Source organism: Sinohyriopsis cumingii, chromosome 4, assembly GCF_028554795.1.
Source record: "Sinohyriopsis cumingii isolate HCF-2022 chromosome 4, ASM2855479v2, whole genome shotgun sequence".
NCBI classification, from domain to species: Eukaryota; Metazoa; Mollusca; class Bivalvia; order Unionida; family Unionidae; genus Sinohyriopsis; species Sinohyriopsis cumingii.
Genome location: NC_142964.1, coordinates 133,650,934 through 133,669,728, shown reverse-complemented (window position 1 = coordinate 133,669,728; position 18,795 = coordinate 133,650,934). Strand labels below are relative to the sequence as shown.

The 18,795-nt window shown below is 33.6% G+C and overlaps 1 protein-coding gene across 1 annotated transcript in view; it reads right to left on the bottom strand.

Annotated features, from left to right (window-relative positions):
* The window catches only part of LOC149802116 (adhesion G protein-coupled receptor V1-like), a 513,020-nt gene that overhangs the window by 11,314 nt on the left and 482,911 nt on the right, over positions 1–18,795 (bottom strand). The window contains exons 103-108 of the mRNA XM_089956897.1: positions 15,836–15,939; positions 15,236–15,440; positions 13,953–14,057; positions 12,827–12,967; positions 7,847–7,928; positions 1,742–1,856 (exon numbers count right to left, since the gene is read on the bottom strand). Coding sequence (XP_089813023.1) covers positions 1,742–1,856; positions 7,847–7,928; positions 12,827–12,967; positions 13,953–14,057; positions 15,236–15,440; positions 15,836–15,939 — 752 coding nt within the window. The remainder of the gene's footprint in view (positions 1–1,741; positions 1,857–7,846; positions 7,929–12,826; positions 12,968–13,952; positions 14,058–15,235; positions 15,441–15,835; positions 15,940–18,795) is intronic.

The following is an 18,795-nucleotide window of genomic DNA, read 5'->3' as shown; positions in this document are numbered from 1 at the left end:
CTACGTGCCTAAGTCAAGTGGATTCTCTGTCTGATCAGGGTAATCTACATGTCTGGGTCAAGTGGATTCTGTGTCTGACCAGGGTAATATACATGTCTAGGTCAAGTGGATTCTGTGTCCAATCAGGGTAATCTACATGTCTAGGTCAAGTGGATTCTGTGTCCGATCAGGGTAATCTACATGTCTGGGTCAAGTGGATTCTGTGTTTGATCAGGGTAATCTACATGTCTAGGCCAAGTGGATTCTGTGTCTGATCAGAGCAATCTAAATGTCTAGGTCAAGTGGATTCTGTGTCTGACCAGGGTAATCTACATGTCTAGGTCAAGTGGATTCTGTGGCTGACCAGGGTAATCTATATGCCTAGGTCAAGTGGATTCTCTGTCTGATCAGGGTAATCTACATGTCTAGGTCAAGTGGATTCTGTGGCTGATGAGAGCAATCTACATGTCTAGGTCAAGTGGATTCTGTGGCTGACCAGAGTAATCTACATGTCTAGGTCAAGTGGATTCTGTGGCTGATGAGAGCAATCTACATGTCTAGGGCAAGTGGATTCTGTGGCTGACCAGGGTAATCTACATGCCTAAGTCAAGTGGATTCTCTGTCTGATTAGGGTAATCTACATGTCTAGGTCAAGTGGATTCTGTGGCTGATGAGAGCAATCTACATGTCTAGGGCAAGTGGATTCTGTGGCTGACCAGGGTAATCTACATGTCTAGGTCAAGTGGATTCTGTGGCTGATGAGAGCAATCTACATGTCTAGGGCAAGTGGATTCTGTGTCTGACCAGGGTAATCTACATGTCTAGGGCAAGTGGATTCTGTGGCTGACCAGGGTAATCTACATGTCTAGGTCAAGTAGATTCTGTGGCTGACCAGGGTAATATACATGTCTAGGTCAAGTGGATTCTGTGTCTGACCAGGGTAATCTACATGCCTAGGTCAAGTGGATTCTGTCTGATCAGAGCAATCTACATGTCTAGGTCAAGAGGTTTCTGTATCTGATCTGTGTATACTACATTTACACAGAAACATAGCTAACTATTCAGCTAGGTCTAATGGTGTCTTTGTACTACTGCTAACAAGGGTTTCACTTTAAAAAGCCAAAGTCCAAAATTTAAAGAAGACTGAGAAAAAACACAAAAACTGCTTAAACAACACGAAAATCTATTCCATGTGATCTACACACACACAGTTTACTTTTTGACTAGGTGACATGGTTCCTGTGTTTGATCAGGGAAATCTACATGTCTAGATCAAGTGGATTCTGTGTCTGATCAGAGCAATCTACATGTCTAGGTCAAGTGGTTTCTGTGTTTGATCAGGGAAATCTACATGTCTAGGTCAAGTGGATTCTGTGTTTGATCAGGGAAATCTACATGTCTAGGTCAAGTGGATTCTGTGTCTGATCAGAGCAATCTACATGTCTAGGTCAAGTGGATTCTGTGTTTTATCAGGGAAATCTACATTTACACAGAAACATAGCTAAGCATATGTCTAGTTCATATGGTTTCTGATTCCCACTGGGTGATGTATATGTATAGGTCAAGTTCAAGTGGTTTCTTTGTCTGATCAGTGTAATATATATATATATATATATATATATATATATATATATATATATATATATATATATATATATATATATATATATATATATATATATATATATATATATATATATATATATATATAAGACTCTAGAATTTGATATTATTTTATAGTGGTATTCAAAAATGTACTTACATGTCCCCATTGTTGTTGACATCACCATATACAAAGTCGTAAGGCATGCTGTATATGTATTTATAAACATTGTAAGTCACCACATAAAACACCGCCAGAATCACTCCTGGCAGACCTGTAAGTAGAATATTACATATTAAATGATATGAGAAATGATTCCCACACTTCTGGAAGGGTAGCTGGAGATAACATGACATTTTCTGACAGTTTGTATCTATGTAATGTCACACAACTTCTATACCATTCAAAGTAGAAACTTTCTTCAACCTTTGACAATGATTGAGGGGGGTGGGAGGCAGAGCTTGAACTTGCAGTGGGTGGAGATAAACATAATTGAAAAAAGTGTGGGGATGTGAATCAATGCTGCTGAATTATTGTTTGTTTTCAATTAGGAATAAAATGCATGAAATAAGACACTGTCACCTGCAGCATATTTTACTGAAATACAGACAAAAGACCAAATACAGGGCAATCATAATTCAATTTACAATTACAGACAAAAGACCAAATACAGGGAAATCATTATCCAGTTTACAATTACAGACAAAAGACCAAATACAGGGCAATCATAATACAATTTACAATTACAGACAAGAGACCAAAATACAGCACAATCATAATCCAATTTACAATTACAACCAAAAGACCAAATACAGGGCAGTCATAATCCAATTTACAATTACAGACAAAAGACCAAATACAGGGCAATCGTAATTCAATTTACAATTACAGACAAAAGACCAAAATACAGGACAATCATAATCCAATTTACAATTACAACCAAAAGACCTAATACATGGCAATCATAATCCAATTTACAATTACAACCAAAAGATCAAATACATGGCAATCATAATCCAATTTACAATTACAACCAAAAGATCAAATACATGGCAATCATAATCCAATTTACAATTACAACCAAAAGATCAAATACAGGGCAATCATAATCCAATTTACAACTACAACCAAAAGACCTAATACATGGCAATCATAATTCATTTTACAATTAGAACCAAAAGACCAAATGCAGGGCAATCATTATCCAATTTACAACTACAACCAAAAGACCAAATATATGGCAATCATAATTCATTTTACAATTACAGACAAAAGACCAAATGCAGGGCAATCATAATCCAATTTACAACTACAACCAAAAGACCTAATACATGGCAATCATAATCCAATTTACAACTACAACCAAAAGACCAAATGCAGGGCAATCATAATCCAATTTACAACTACAACCAAAAGACCTAATACATGGCAATCATAATCCAATTTACAACTACAACCAAAAGACCAAATGCAGGGCAATCATAATCCAATTTACAACTACAACCAAAAGACCTAATACATGGCAATCATAATTCATTTTACAATTACAACCAAAAGACCAAATGCAGGGCAATCATTATCCAATTTACAACTACAACCAAAAGACCAAATATATGGCAATCATAATTCATTTTACAATTACAGACAAAAGACCAAATGCAGGGCAATCATAATCCAATTTACAACTACAACCAAAAGACCTAATACATGGCAATCATAATCCAATTTACAACTACAACCAAAAGACCAAATGCAGGGCAATCATAATCCAATTTACAACTACAACCAAAAGACCTAATACATGGCAATCATAATCCAATTTACAACTACAACCAAAAGACCAAATGCAGGGCAATCATAATCCAATTTACAACTACAACCAAAAGACCTAATACATGGCAATCATAATTCATTTTACAATTAGAACCAAAAGACCAAATGCAGGGCAATCATTATCCAATTTACAACTACAACCAAAAGACCAAATATATGGCAATCATAATTCATTTTACAATTACAGACAAAAGACCAAATGCAGGGCAATCATAATCCAATTTACAACTACAACCAAAAGACCTAATACATGGCAATCATAATCCAATTTACAACTACAACCAAAAGACCAAATGCAGGGCAATCATAATCCAATTTACAACTACAACCAAAAGACCTAATACATGGCAATCATAATTCATTTTACAATTAGAACCAAAAGACCAAATGCAGGGCAATCATTATCCAATTTACAACTACAACCAAAAGACCAAATATATGGCAATCATAATTCATTTTACAATTACAGACAAAAGACCAAATACATGGCAATCATAATTCAATTTACAACTACAACCAAAAGACCAAATACAGGGCAATCATAATCCAATTTACAACTACAACCAAAAGACCTAATACATGGCAATCATAATTCATTTTACAATTACAACCAAAAGACCAAATGCAGGGCAATCATAATTCAATTTACAACTACAACCAAAAGACCTAATACATGGCAATCATAATTCAATTTACAACTACAACCAAAGGACCACAAACAGGGCAATCATAATCCAATTTACAGCAACAACCAAAAGATCAAATACATTACAGTCATAATTCATTTTACAATTACAACCAAAAGACCAAATGCAGGGCAACCATTATCTAATTTACAACTACAACCAAAAGACCTAATACATGGCAATCATAATTCAATTTACAACTACAACCAAAGGACCACATACAGGGCAATCATAATTCAATTTACAGCAACAACCAAAAGATCAAATACATGGCAATCATAATTCAATTTACAATTACAACCAAAAGACCAAATGCAGGGCAATCATAATTCAAATTACAACTACAACCAAACGTCCCAATAAAGGGCAATCATAATTCAATTTACAACTACAACCAAAAGACCAAATGCATGGCAATCATAATTCAATTTACAACTACAACCAAAAGACCAAATACAGGGCAATCATAATTCAATTTACAACTAAAAACAAAAGTCCCAATAAAGGGTAATCATAATTCAGTTCACAATTACATCCAAAATACCAAAAGTCCCAATTCAGGGCAATCATAAAGGGCAATCATTATCCATTTTACAATTACAACAAAATGCCCCAATAAAGGGCAATCATAATTCAGTTTCAACTACAATAAAAGGACCCATTACATGGCAATCATAATTTAATTTACAACTGCAATCAAAGGATCCAATACAGGGGAATCATAATTCAATTTACAACCAAAAAATGCAACACATGCACCCTTTGCACTTTTCAAAATGTAATCAGGAGTTTTAAAGTCTAAGCAACAGGTGTCAATGTTTATTTTACACTGTAAAAAAATGATGTTAGTGTGTCTGCATTCAGAGACTTCCTATAATTTTTTTCATTATAGAAAAAGATCTCTCACAGTCCACATAGCTATGCAGCAAGGTAAGTAGTCGCTGAATAGCTACTTTCAAATTTGGGAAGTGGGTGCCACCAGTACTGATTCTCTGGCTGATAATATCCAACCAGTAGCTTCAAAAACTCCTTTTCTGGCCATCGTGTTTTAATACAGGCACACAATCATCAGGCAGCATGCAATCATCCTCAAACTCATCTTTAAGCCCTTCATGATCCATGTTTGGAGCAACTCAAAAATGAAAGTGTCACTGCTAGTAATTATAGGTTACTGCATCTGTATGGGAATATATGAATGAGTTTTTTTAATGGAAATACTGCACGACCTTGGGAGTGCAGTATATCCATCTGACAAAACAAGTTCATATTTTCCCATACAAATGCAGTAACCTTTTTATTATATGCCATATTTTTTCATTCTACCTAATGCTTAATTATATTAACAAAATACACTACACAAAACACAGTAACTGAATGTATGCCACATGCCAAACTAAATACACAAGCCCATATTCATCATTACACAACAAGAACATTATTACTGTGCACATAACTCCGCCCAGATAAATTTGAACTTGGTCGTGTGCTCGACATAACTTTCGAAAGAAAATGGTGTATCTAGTTAAAATTGAAATTTGGAGTCATATTGTGAATCAATGCGCATTGCAACAACTTTTCCATTTCATCTGGAATGACTGAATTTGGTATTTTTTTCGTTTCTACGAAATTTCATGATTATGGACTGGATTTATATGTGACAATTCCGCATGAAATACATGGGACTGAAGAAGCTAGGGAGAAGTATGTTGACATCTGCAAATGTGTTTCTGTTTTTGTCATTGAATGTTTGAAATCATAATGTGGGAAATATATGAAGTCTTTCAATTGCAATTATTAAAAAGACGCTATGGAATTTAATGCTTATTTCATTTTGAGTGCAGTAAGGAGGATGATGTAATTGCACTTATCATCGAAATTACAGTACAATTTTGAAATGTGTAATCAAGATTGAGAACCTATGACATGGCTCATGTAATTCAAATTTGCAGAACTAAGAAAGTACAGTTTGAGGAAATTCAGGATGTAAAACTGTAAGTATATTTTTTTGCCATTCTTATCACCAGCTAAAGAAGACAGTATATGACGTGTCACTTGTATCTTATTGGTAAGGACCCTTTCTTGCGTCTGTTGTATATTGTAGCTTGCCTAAATCCGAAACAATATATCAACAAATTTAACGCGGAATGTGCCAAAGCAGCTGGTATGTAGTAGTCCACGAAACATCTGTTTTAGTTCATTCAGAAACAAATTTAAACAACCACAATGTAAAGCGCCTCTTACACGAGTATACATGATTTGTATACAAATCAAAAGTGCTGGCATCTGCATCCATTATTTGTTTACAATAGAAAGTAGTTCCTTTATGCATGTGAATGCTATATGTGTATTAGCATGCGAGTTCAGTATCAGGTAATACTGAACGACTCTGACAATGTAAAGTTAACAGAGAAAACAATAAGCAAATAATAAAAACATATCTATGTGCAGTGTATTTTGCAAAATGCATTTTCAAGGTGTAATATTAACTTCAAGGTGTAATATTAATTTCAAGGTGTAATGTTAACTTCAATGTGTAATGTTAACTTCAAGGTTTTATATTAACTTCAAGGTGTAATATATTATCTTCAAGGTGTAATATTAACTTCAAGGTGTAATGTTAACTTCAATGTGTAATATTAACTTCAAGGTGTAATGTTAACTTCAAGGTTTTATATTAACTTCAAGGTGTAATATATTATCTTCAAGGTGTAATATTATCTTCAAGGTGTAATGTTAACTTCAATGTGTAATGTTAACTTCAAGGTTTTATTTTAACTTCAAGGTGTAATATTAACTTTTTTGGATGTATCATGGTCTCATTATTACATAATGATATTTTTTCTTCATAAACCCTAAGATATTATGTCAGGAGCTGTCTAAAGATTTAACCTAAAAATAAAATAATCGCTAAAGTAGCAGTCCAGAAGTTTATACCTTGGAAGCTGGCAATCAGTTCTATTAAAATTGCATATCTGGTGTTTGAAATGTTATGAATTTGCTATATGGTGTTCGAATTTGGTCACAAGTTAATATACATTTTCAGTGTAACATATTTTCAAGCCATAAGAATGATGTCACTAAGTGTCTGTACTACTTTTGTCATGTTGGCAATGCATCTTCCTGTTTGGATTACAAATCTGACCCACTTAATTCAAAACTTAAATTGAGGTAACACGCATCAGCTAAAATTTTAAAAAATATCTTAAAGAATGGTTAAATCATTGCTCTTTCTGAAAATGTATGTGTAGAGCGCGTATTTGGGAAAATAAATGGATAAAATGCAATTTAAATATTTCATCATGCCTTTACTCACCTTAAAAAGTGTGCTAAAAGTAAAATAATGCCAGGTATGGAAGATTTGGGGCTTTGCTTGACATAGAAACCAATAATTCTATGCAAGACATTATCACTTTAACACAAGGAATGGTGCAAAAAAGACCTGTTTTCATCTCTGGGCCTAATGTTAGTGTTCCAAAGCATATTAGAGTTATCCCCACCTTGCATGCACATAGCTCAAAAAAATTCTGGATCATGCTCAATTTAAACAAAAATAAGTTATGTCTTGATTCCCAGGATTTATATTTAAAAAAATTGAAATACCTTTTTTTTAAGAAGTAAATATTTATAAGAAAATATCGTACAAAACGGTCTATGGCCGTACAATGACTAAAATGAAAAAAAGGTTTTCATTCGATTTGCTTAAATGCATACATTAATTTCACTGATAAAGGTCAGAGATGCTTACCCCAACCAAGGAGAAAGAACAAAACATATTTTCTGTCTGTGTGCTCGTCATTCATCACTAGTATCTTCCAAAAGTTCACAGCCTGATAAGGAAAACAAAATATGTATGAGGAAAAGAGTTGTCAATCACATTAACGCTTTAGCTCATGCAAGCACTTTTGGACACCTCTACTCCATTCACATGCAAGTGCCTTTGGACGCCTCTGTTCCATTCACATGCAAGTGCCTTTGGACACCTCTACTCCATTCACATGCAAGTGCCTTTGGACACCTCTACTCCATTCACATGCAAGTGCCTTTGGACACCTCTACTCCATTCACATGGAAGCACTTTTGGATGCTTTTACCCAATTTGCATGGAAGCACCTTTTGATGCCTCTACACCATTCTCATGGAAGCACCTTTTGATACCTGCTGTAAACATCAGCCATTTTGAGTGAGTTTTCGTGATGCCACCTTCAGGGAAAAACCCCTGTTAGATACTACATTAATTGGTGTGAATGACCATTACATCAGATCATGTGGTCACTGTTTATGCACTGCTTGAAATCTGCTATTTAAAGTAACTGGGTTGTATTCTCCACTCTCCCAAATGGAGGTCGCCGAATTTGTTCAGTACTTACGAAGTTTTCACGATTAGAATCACAACTATGAAATATTCAATAACCTAGGTAAAGGCTCTAATGTTGATATAGGCAGCAATTAGTTTTTATAAATTATTAAATTCAGATGATTTAGTGATGTAGACACAGACAAAGAACTTGTAAATTTCAGGTATGAGACATGGCAGCTACGGTTGGTCACACAGCTTCACTGACTTGATGGTGAATGAATTCTCTCATGATTTTAAGCACATAAAAAATTCTTCTGTGTAAAATAAGTATACAGCTATAATGACCGGATTTTACTCTTAAATCTTTCGATACATAATATACATGTACCAAAAATGTAAAACAGTTAAAATTGCTGTTAAACATAACATACACTACATTACTTAATAGTTAACGGGCAGGCCTATGTGTATGGAGTCAAATAGGTAACAGGTGTTCTATTTATAGTGCACTGCACTGGATAACTTTGCTACATGTATATAAAAGGGCTAAAAAGCCATACACTCTGAAGTAAAGGGTTAATCAAAGGGTGTACATGGTATGTGGAAAAGAGTGGTCAATACACATTAATCAAAGGGTATACATGGTATGTGAAAAAGCATGGTCAATACACATTAATCAAAGGGTGTACATGGTATGTGGAAAAGAGTGGTCAATACACGTTAATCAAAGGGTATGCATGGTATGTGAAAAAGCGTGGTCAATACACATTAATCAATGGGTGTACATGATATGTGGAAAAGAGTGGTCAATACACATTAATCAAAGGGTATATATGGTATGTGAAAAAGTGTGGTCAATACACATTATCAAAGGGTGTACATGGCATGTGGAAAAGAGTGGTCAATACACATTAATCAGATGTCCAACACTTATAAGTAAAAGGGTGTACATGGTATGTGGTAAAGAGTGTCCAATTCTCATAAATAAAAAGGTTTACATGGTATGTGGTAAAGAGTGTAAAACATTCATTAGTAAAAGGGTTTACATTGTACATGGAATAGAGAATCTCAACTTACAGGTAAAAGGGTGTACATTGTACATGGAATAGAGAATCTCAACTTACAGGTAAAAGGGTTTACATTGTACATGGAATAGAGAATCACAACTTACAGGTAAAAGGGTGTACATTGTACATGGAATAGAGAATCTCAACTTACAGGTAAAAGGGTATACATTGTACATGGAATAGAGAATCTCAACTTACAGGTAAAAGGGTGTACATTGTACATGGAATAGAGAATCTCAACTTACAGGTAAAAGGGTGTACATTGTACATGGAATAGAGAATCTCAACTTACAGGTAAAAGGGTTTACATTGTATGTGGAATAGAGAATCTCAACTTACAGGTAAAAGGGTGTACATTGTACATGGAATAGAGAATCTCAACTTACAGGTAAAAGGGTTTACATTGTACATGGAATAGAGAATCTCAACTTACAGGTAAAAGGGTGTACATTGTACATGGAATAGAGAATCTCAACTTACAGGTAAAAGGGTGTACATTGTACATGGAATAGAGAATCTCAACTTACAGGTAAAAGGGTGTACATTGTACGTGGAATAGAGAATCTCAACTTACAGGTAAAGGGGTGTACATTGTACGTGGAATAGAGAATCTCAACTTACAGGTAAAAGGGTGTACATTGTACATGGAATAGAGAATCTCAACTTACAGGTAAAAGGGTGTACATTGCATGTGGAATAGAGAATCTCAACTTACAGGTAAAAGGGTGTACATTGCATGTGGAATAGAGAATCTCAACTTACAGGTAAAAGGGTGTACATTGTACATGGAATAGAGAATCTCAACTTACAGGTAAAAGGGTGTACATTGCATGTGGAATAGAGAATCTCAACTTACAGGTAAAAGGGTGTACATTGTACGTGGAATAGAGAATCTCAACTTACAGGTAAAAGGGTGTACATTGTATGTGGAATAGAGAATCTCAACTTACAGGTAAAAGGGTGTACATTGTACGTGGAATAGAGAATCTCAACTTACAGGTAAAAGGGTGTACATTGTATGTGGAATAGAGAATCTCAACTTACAGGTAAAAGGGTTTACATTGTACATGGAATAGAGAATCTCAACTTACAGGTAAAAGGGTTTACATTGTACATGGAATAGAGAATCTCAACTTACAGGTAAAAGGGTGTACATTGTATGTGGAATAGAGAATCTCAACTTACAGGTAAAAGGGTGTACATTGTATGTGGAATAGAGAATCTAAACTTACAGGTAAAAGGGTGTACAGCGTACATGGAATAGAGTGTCCAAAACTTATAAGTAAAAGGGTCTACATGGTATGTGGAATAGAGTGACCAATACTGATAAGTTAAAGGGTCTATACAGTAAGTGGAAAAGAGCATGCAGCATTTATAAATAAAAAGGTCTACATGGTATTGTGGCACATGCCATAAAGTCAATTAGTTTGGTATTAAAAGATCTAAGATTTGTTTGCTACAATTCATCTTCATAATGGACAATACAGTCTGGCTCTAGATGATGGCAGAATAGAGCAGTGAAAAGTAAAGCATGCTCAGATGAAGACACTGATGCTTAGTGTTTCAAGTGTGAATGATGACTGTTGACATTTCTTGGTCAGTGCAGAAGTAGGCTGTTTTACTTACAATGATACAGAATACTATTCCTATGACTGGTTGCCTAACTATGATACAGAACATTATCTCAATACCAACATTTACATGCCTTTCATAACAATGAGTAAATCAATGAAAGCTGTTAAAACACCAGACATGGAAATTAAAAGAATCAGAGTTATTTCTTGGATCTAAATATAATGGACTCTAAGATTTTCTTTGCAACATGTGTTGACAGATCTTTCTCTATTCACAAAATTCATATGTTAATTTGGACACACATTCCAATTTTCAAACTTGCATCACTATCCAGGTAAGCATGGTCAGGAAGGAGTAAAGGAAGAGACCCATAACTTTCACAAAAGCATGTGAGTCTGGCTAGTTAGATGTGTTCTACTTATTTCGCCAGAGTCATCAAAAATGAGTGATGTTAAGATGTTTTAATTACTGCATCATGATGTGTAAGTTTGGTTAAATTAGTGGAAAAATCAGTGAATGGCAGAAGTTACTAGAAAAGGTGCAATACATTTGCAAAAAATAAAACCAAAAGTATGCCAGATATAGTTTCCTTCAATAATTTCATTATTTTTATATAAAAGTGTGATTATGAAAAATATTTCATTGTTCAATTATGAAAAATATTACATTGCTTTAGGAATCTATTACAGTGCTAACATATTCTAATAATGTCACCAAAAATCATCAGACTTAACCAGATGGAAGCAATCAACAAAACAGCACAGTACACTTGGCTATCAACAGCATCTGAATTGTCTCACTGGAGGTATGGATAGTGTTCAGATATAATAAGTATCTCACCTGCTCATGGATACTGTTCAGATATTCAAAGTATCTCACCTGAATTGTCGATAGTGTTAAGTCATGGATAGTCTTCTGATATTCTAGGAATCTCACCTGAATCATAGCTATTCAACCTATCTTATCCAAGTCATGGTTAAGATATTCTAAGTATCTCATCTGAGTCTAGGATAGTCTTAAGATATTCTAATTGTCTCATATGATTCAAAGACAGTGTTCAGTTGTGGACTGAGCTCAGGTATTCTATATATCTCATCTGGTTCATGAATAGTATTCAGATACTCTATCTCATCCAAGTCATGGCTAGTGCTCATCTGAGTCACAGTGTTTCATGTGTTTTAACGACTTGGGAATTCTATCTTTACTGTCGGAGTCACAGTGTTTCATGTGTTTTAACGACTTAGGAATTCTATCTTTACTGTCTGAGTCACAGTATTTCATGTGTTTTAACTGCGTAGGAATTCAATCTTTACTGTCTGAGTCACAGTATTTCATGTGTTTTAACTGCTTAGGAATTCTATCTTTACTGTCTGAGTCACAATGTTTCATGTGTTTTAACTGCTTAGGAATTCTATCTTTACTGTCTGAGTCACAGTGTTTCAGGTGTTTTAACTGCTTAGTTATTCTATCTTTACTGTCTGAGTCACAGTATTTCATGTGTTTTAACTGCTTAGGAATTCTATCTTTACTGTCTGAGTCACAGTATTTCATGTGTTTTAACTGCTTAGGAATTCTATCTTTACTGTCTGAGTCACAGTGTTTCATGTGTTTTAACTGCTTAGGAATTCTATCTTTACTGTCTGAGTCACAGTGTTTCATGTGTTTTAACTGCTTAGAAATTCTGTTTTTACTGTCTGAGTCACAGACAGTGTATTCTATCTTATCAGGTGTCACAGTGTTCTGGTGTTTTAATTTATTAATGTCAGCAACATGAATATCATCTCACCTGGGTCATGATCCAGGTGAACTGCGCCAGGAAGAAATAGTGAAAGAAAAGCCCCATGACAGTGCACCTGTAGTTGTTCTGGCTCAATGTGTACACCAGGATTTCTGTTGGACTAAGAAAAGCTGCAATCACATAGCATATCTGAAGAAAAATACAAAATTAAAAAAAACAACCATTAAAATAATTGTAATAAATAAACTTCTTGTACAAATAGTCAACAAAAAATTAGATCTATATGAAAACCCACATCATCAGTACATACAGTAGTAAAGAATAACAGAGGCAAGCATGATTCATACAATAGTAGTGAACAAGTGTGAAACGTTATAGGTGAGTAAATGATATAAATGTTTAAAAAGTAGTAGGAACTGAATTACATAAAATCATACAAATGATTGTTTTTTGTTTTTGTGAATGTTGACTAAGAAGCTTTTTTAAAGCTGGCATGTGTCTGCTGACTTTATGTAGGGTGGTATCGAATTCCAATTTTTGGCTCAAGAAAAGCAAAACTTTTTATAAAAAAAACTTGATTAACGTAAAAATAAATTGTTGTTTGAGATGGATCTTAGCTCATATATATGCAAATTATTCACAAATTTAAAGTTATAATTGAGACATTTAAGATAATCAGGAGCCAGTCCATGTACAGATCTACAGACTAGTAAGCCTTTTGGAAACTGAGTTCTGTGAACAAATGGAAGCCATTTACGGGTTTTAAAAAGATTGGCTGATGGTGTATCTAAATCAGCATAAAAAATAACTCAAGCTGCTCTTTTGTAACATTTAATTAATCTGGTTGTGGTAATGATGATGATGACAACCAATAGGATGATGATAATGATGATGATGATGACAGCCAATAGGATGATGATAATGATGATGATGACAACCAATAGGATGATGATAATGATCTGATGACAACCAATAGGATGATGATAATGATGATGATGACAACCAATAGGATGATGATAATGATGATGATGACAACCAATAGGATGATGATAATGATGATGATGACAACCAATAGGATGATGATAATGATGATGATGACAGCCAATAGGATGATGATAATGATGATGATGACAACCAGTAGGATGATGATAATGATCTGATGACTATATCTTACCTCGGTGGCCATGCAGGCGAAACACATATGAATGAGCAGGCTGGCTGAGAGTGTTGGGTTCATCGAACAGGTATGGTGTGCTAGGACTGCTATGGCAAGACCACTCTGTAACAAGAAAGGTCATATATATATATATATATATATATATATATATATATATATATATATATATATATATATATATATATATATATATATATATATATATATATATATACATATATATACATATATATATATATATATATATATATATATATATATATATATATATATATATATATATATATATATATATATATATATATATATATAAATATATATATAATGGCCCCACACTATGAAAACAGATAAGTCTAATCTAAGTGAAACCTCTTGAGCACAACATATTTTAGATTGCACACGATTCAGAATAAATGTCATTGTCATAAATTAATTATTGATTTTCAGATCTGTATCTATCTGTGTATGACAGATTTGTATCTATTTGTGTATGACAGATTTGCATCTCTTTGTGTATGATAGGTGTATCTCTTTGTGTATGACTGATTTTTATCTCTCATTGTATGACAGATTTGTATCTTTGTGTGTGATAGATTTGTATCTCTTTGCGTATGACAGATGTGTATCTCTCAGTGTATGACAGATTTGTATCTCTTTGTGTATGACAGATTTTTTTCTTTGTGTATGACAGTTTTGTATCTCTTTGTGTATGACAGATTTCACTCCTTTTATTTCATTTTTTCACCCATTTTCAGTTCAGCCTCCCACAATGGCCACCTCCAATAAACAGCCACCTTCCATATTTTCCCTAACTATTACTTAACATGATATTTTAAATCTCCATCTCCCAAGCCAATGTTTAAACAGCATTTAAACACGTATCTACACCATGTATCTTGATATGATAAAATGCACAGGACAAAAACATACATTTGTGCTTCAAATCAGAAATTGTCAATGTATTTTTGTGTTACTTTGGGTGTGTCACAGTGTCATATGTATGCTGATATTCCTTAGGGCTTTCCAATATAAAATAACTGGGACCCAGGGAAGGAAATTTCAATTGTTTGGAATAGTTGCCAATCAATGAAATTTAGAATTTTGCATTTCATATGAACTCTTTGAGTAATTGAGTACCCTGGCATATATTTTATTTAAAAAATGCCTTTGGTGGGAATCATGTATGTTTAAACTGAACTACCATTACAATATTAACCTAAAATATATCATGCTCGGTGTTTTGTGCAGTGAGTGTTAAAGAATTATAACACAGCTGTTACCATGCAGATGAAGCAGGAGATATAAAACCAGACCAAGTATCCAACCAGTCCTGTATCAGTTGTCATGGCCTTCACAGCATACTGAGTCAGGTGCTTACAGGAGCAGTCCACATAATCATCTGACCCAAGGCCAAGGTCGTTTGTAACTTGGCACACTTCCTGTGGACCAATCCAGTTTTTCAGGGATGTGTCAAAATACACACACCTTTAAGAAGAAAAAAAATTAAAAAGTTCTATACAACTATTCAGTCTGCTTCAAATGCTAGAGGGTTTTGTCTTCTCATGAGAATTCTAGATTTATAATTGTTAAAAAAAGTAAAGAAAACGTTTCTTCATTCATAAAGTCCCTTGTGTTAAATACATGCAATAATTTTAATTAATCATAGTAAAGTTCTACAAAAGTATTTAATATCCCACCCAAAGATGTGTATCATGACTAAAACTAGTTGATTGGTTGTGGACATGCTGTTATAATTAATTTCATATTTTAGGTAGTGAGAATCATGGAGTCAAAGGAGAAGAACTTTGTGAAGTCAAGGCCAGGTCATTTTGCTCCCCTGAAACTCCACCCAATTTTAATTAAAAAGACACGCTACTTACTGAGCCTGCCTGGTAGCAATGCGTCTGTCTGGTGTATGGATCCGGAACTTAACTGGATCTTCTACATATGTTGATTGTCTTCCCTTGATCCCAAAGGAGATTATCTGCATTTGACATGATATTTAGCAGAGATCATATATGTAACAAAGATGAACAACATTATCTTTGAATAAGAAGTCTTAACTTCAATGTATTTTGTTTTTTCATACCTCCCATGATTGCCACACTGAATGTTATCTTGTGACACTGAAATCTGAGTCAAAGTTATCAGAACCTATTTAGATCTTTGAAACTTCCTGAGGAATATGAAATTATGTCATCCTTTTCCAAGCGCTAAATGTTGAAAAGAAGGTAATAGGTCAAGTTTACAGAATATAATTGGGTACTGGACCTTTTTCAATATATCTTACTATCCAATTATGGATCTGTTTAAAAGTTCATGCAAAAACTGTCTTCTTGTTTTCCAGCAATATCATATACATTATTTGCTATGTTGATGTAAAAAAAAGTACTTATTTTAAATTTAAAACAAGAACCAATAACAGCTGAAAATATGAAATCAAAATTACTTACTATTTAAATATTCATTATATTAATTTAATTATTTAGGTATTTTGCAGCATAGATATTGGTGTCTGCTTTGAACTCATCCACTGTGTCAGCAGTGACTATTTCCATGGAAAGATAGTTTTATGGAATTTGAGTCCATAGGTAAGAAGGACTACTTATTGGAGTCATTTGTGCTTTGAATCATATGAAATCAAAGCTTATGAGTCTATCTGGTTCTAGAGTCCATGAGAATCATGTCCTCCAACCAATATATATATATATATATATATATATATATATATATATATATATATATATATATATATATATATATATATATATATATATATATATATATATATATATATATATATATATATATATATATATAGTAACATGATGATAGACAACTTTGGAGAAAAATATTATGCATCAAGTCTACACTGTTGAAGAGTTGGACAGTTCAGTTTATAAATGTTAATTTCCAACATATCAAGCAAGTCTGCTATGTACTGTATCAACCTAGTTAATTTGGCTTAGGTTATGTGGGTTCTAAATGTGACAGCTATATTATAAGTTTGGTCTTTGGACTTGGGACTGATATGCTCTTTAAGAAGAAACCAAGACATTTATTTATGTTAGTGGTGAAATTGTTATGTTTATCCCATGTCAGGTCTTATTAGATGGTTATTCCTAATAATTTTGATTGATGTACCAGATGCAGAGGTTGTTTGTGAAAGACATACTTTTAGTGAATAATTCTTCCATATGACATATAGAACATTTATCAGAATCAAGGACATCAACCAGTCATTTTCCCAGCTTGATGCTGAATGCAGGTCTAATTAGAATTTGAGGTGTTTAACTGTATGATAAATAGAGGATCTCAAATGGGTAATTATTTAATGCTGAATTTATGAAACGAGTTGAATAATGTCCAGCTTTTGTGAGCCTTGGCAAGCAAAAGCTGAACATTATTCAACAAGTTTCATAAATTTAATATTAAACCATTACCCATTTGAGATTATTTTTATCACATAGTTTTCATTTAGATGGAAAGAAGAATGAATAATTTCTTTCATTCTGACAGATGTTGCACCTTTCATTTGTTGTGAATTTGAGAGACTCATCAAGGTGTTTAACTGTATGATAAACAGAGGATCTCAAATGGATGATGATTTAATACTGAATTTATGAAATGAGTTGAATAATGTCCAGCTTTTGCTCACCTTGGCAAACAAAAGCTGAACATTATTCAACAAGTTTCATAAATTTAATTTGAAATCATTACCCATTTGAGATTATTTTTATCGCATAGTTTTTATTTTGCTGGAAATAATTTAGATGGAAAGAAGAATGAATAATTTCTTTCATTCTGACAGACATTGTACCTTTCATTTGTTGCACATAAAAAATAGTCCCAGCTGAAGTTGAACTAGTATTGACCTTTAACAGCAGATTATACTTTTATTACAAACTGTAAATCAAAGAACAAGCATCCTTCTGAATAAACAGAACATTTTATACAGACAAAATCAGTTTTCAACACAGAATCTCCAATGTGTGTGATGTTGCATTGTTTGATGCACTACCCGTACAGTTGACGATTAATATTTACGTAACCTTACAGCGTCACTTTCATAACTAAACATTACATTGATATGGCAATTTTCATGTGAAGGAAGGTTTACTGGATGCAGAAATTCCATATATACTGTAATGTATTTGTGACTGGATATCTGCAGTGTTTGATTTGCAACTAGGCCTTCAGGCTACAGAATATGCAAACAAATTTCATTTTGACTTGGAATTTCATCACATATTACCCACATAAATATGCAGTGGTTGGATAAACTTCTGTCAGTTTAGAGACCAGTTTATGTCCACATTCTTCGGTGAACAGAGGTGAGTTTATTGACTTCTGTAATTTAAAATTTAAACCACACTTATATATATATAGGGTGGATTCCATGCTACAGATATACTGCCTCCATCAACTCCCATCCCACACAAGCAATACCAGTAGTTTTACTTGTTTGTCGTTTTGTCTTGTGGCTTTAGCCAATTTTCATGATCTGATATGTTGTACATGACATAACAAACAACTGTGGGGGTAAATTATCCATATTGAGACAGGCGAGACCATTTTACCCCAATTCCTTTTCGCAAGTTGATTAAAAAAATGGTGGCCAAAAATTTCAATGTCAACAAAAGATTCCAGAAGGTGAGGTTTAAAAAGTTCTCCCACAATCACAGCCAATCAGTAAAGAGAATACTGCATAATAATTTCATGAGCTTATTTGGACCAACCAGAATCACATAAAGTGATATTTTAATGTGGGGTAATAACAAAAATATGAAACCACAACATACTATAGGAAAACTATACATATAATATGATCAATTATGGT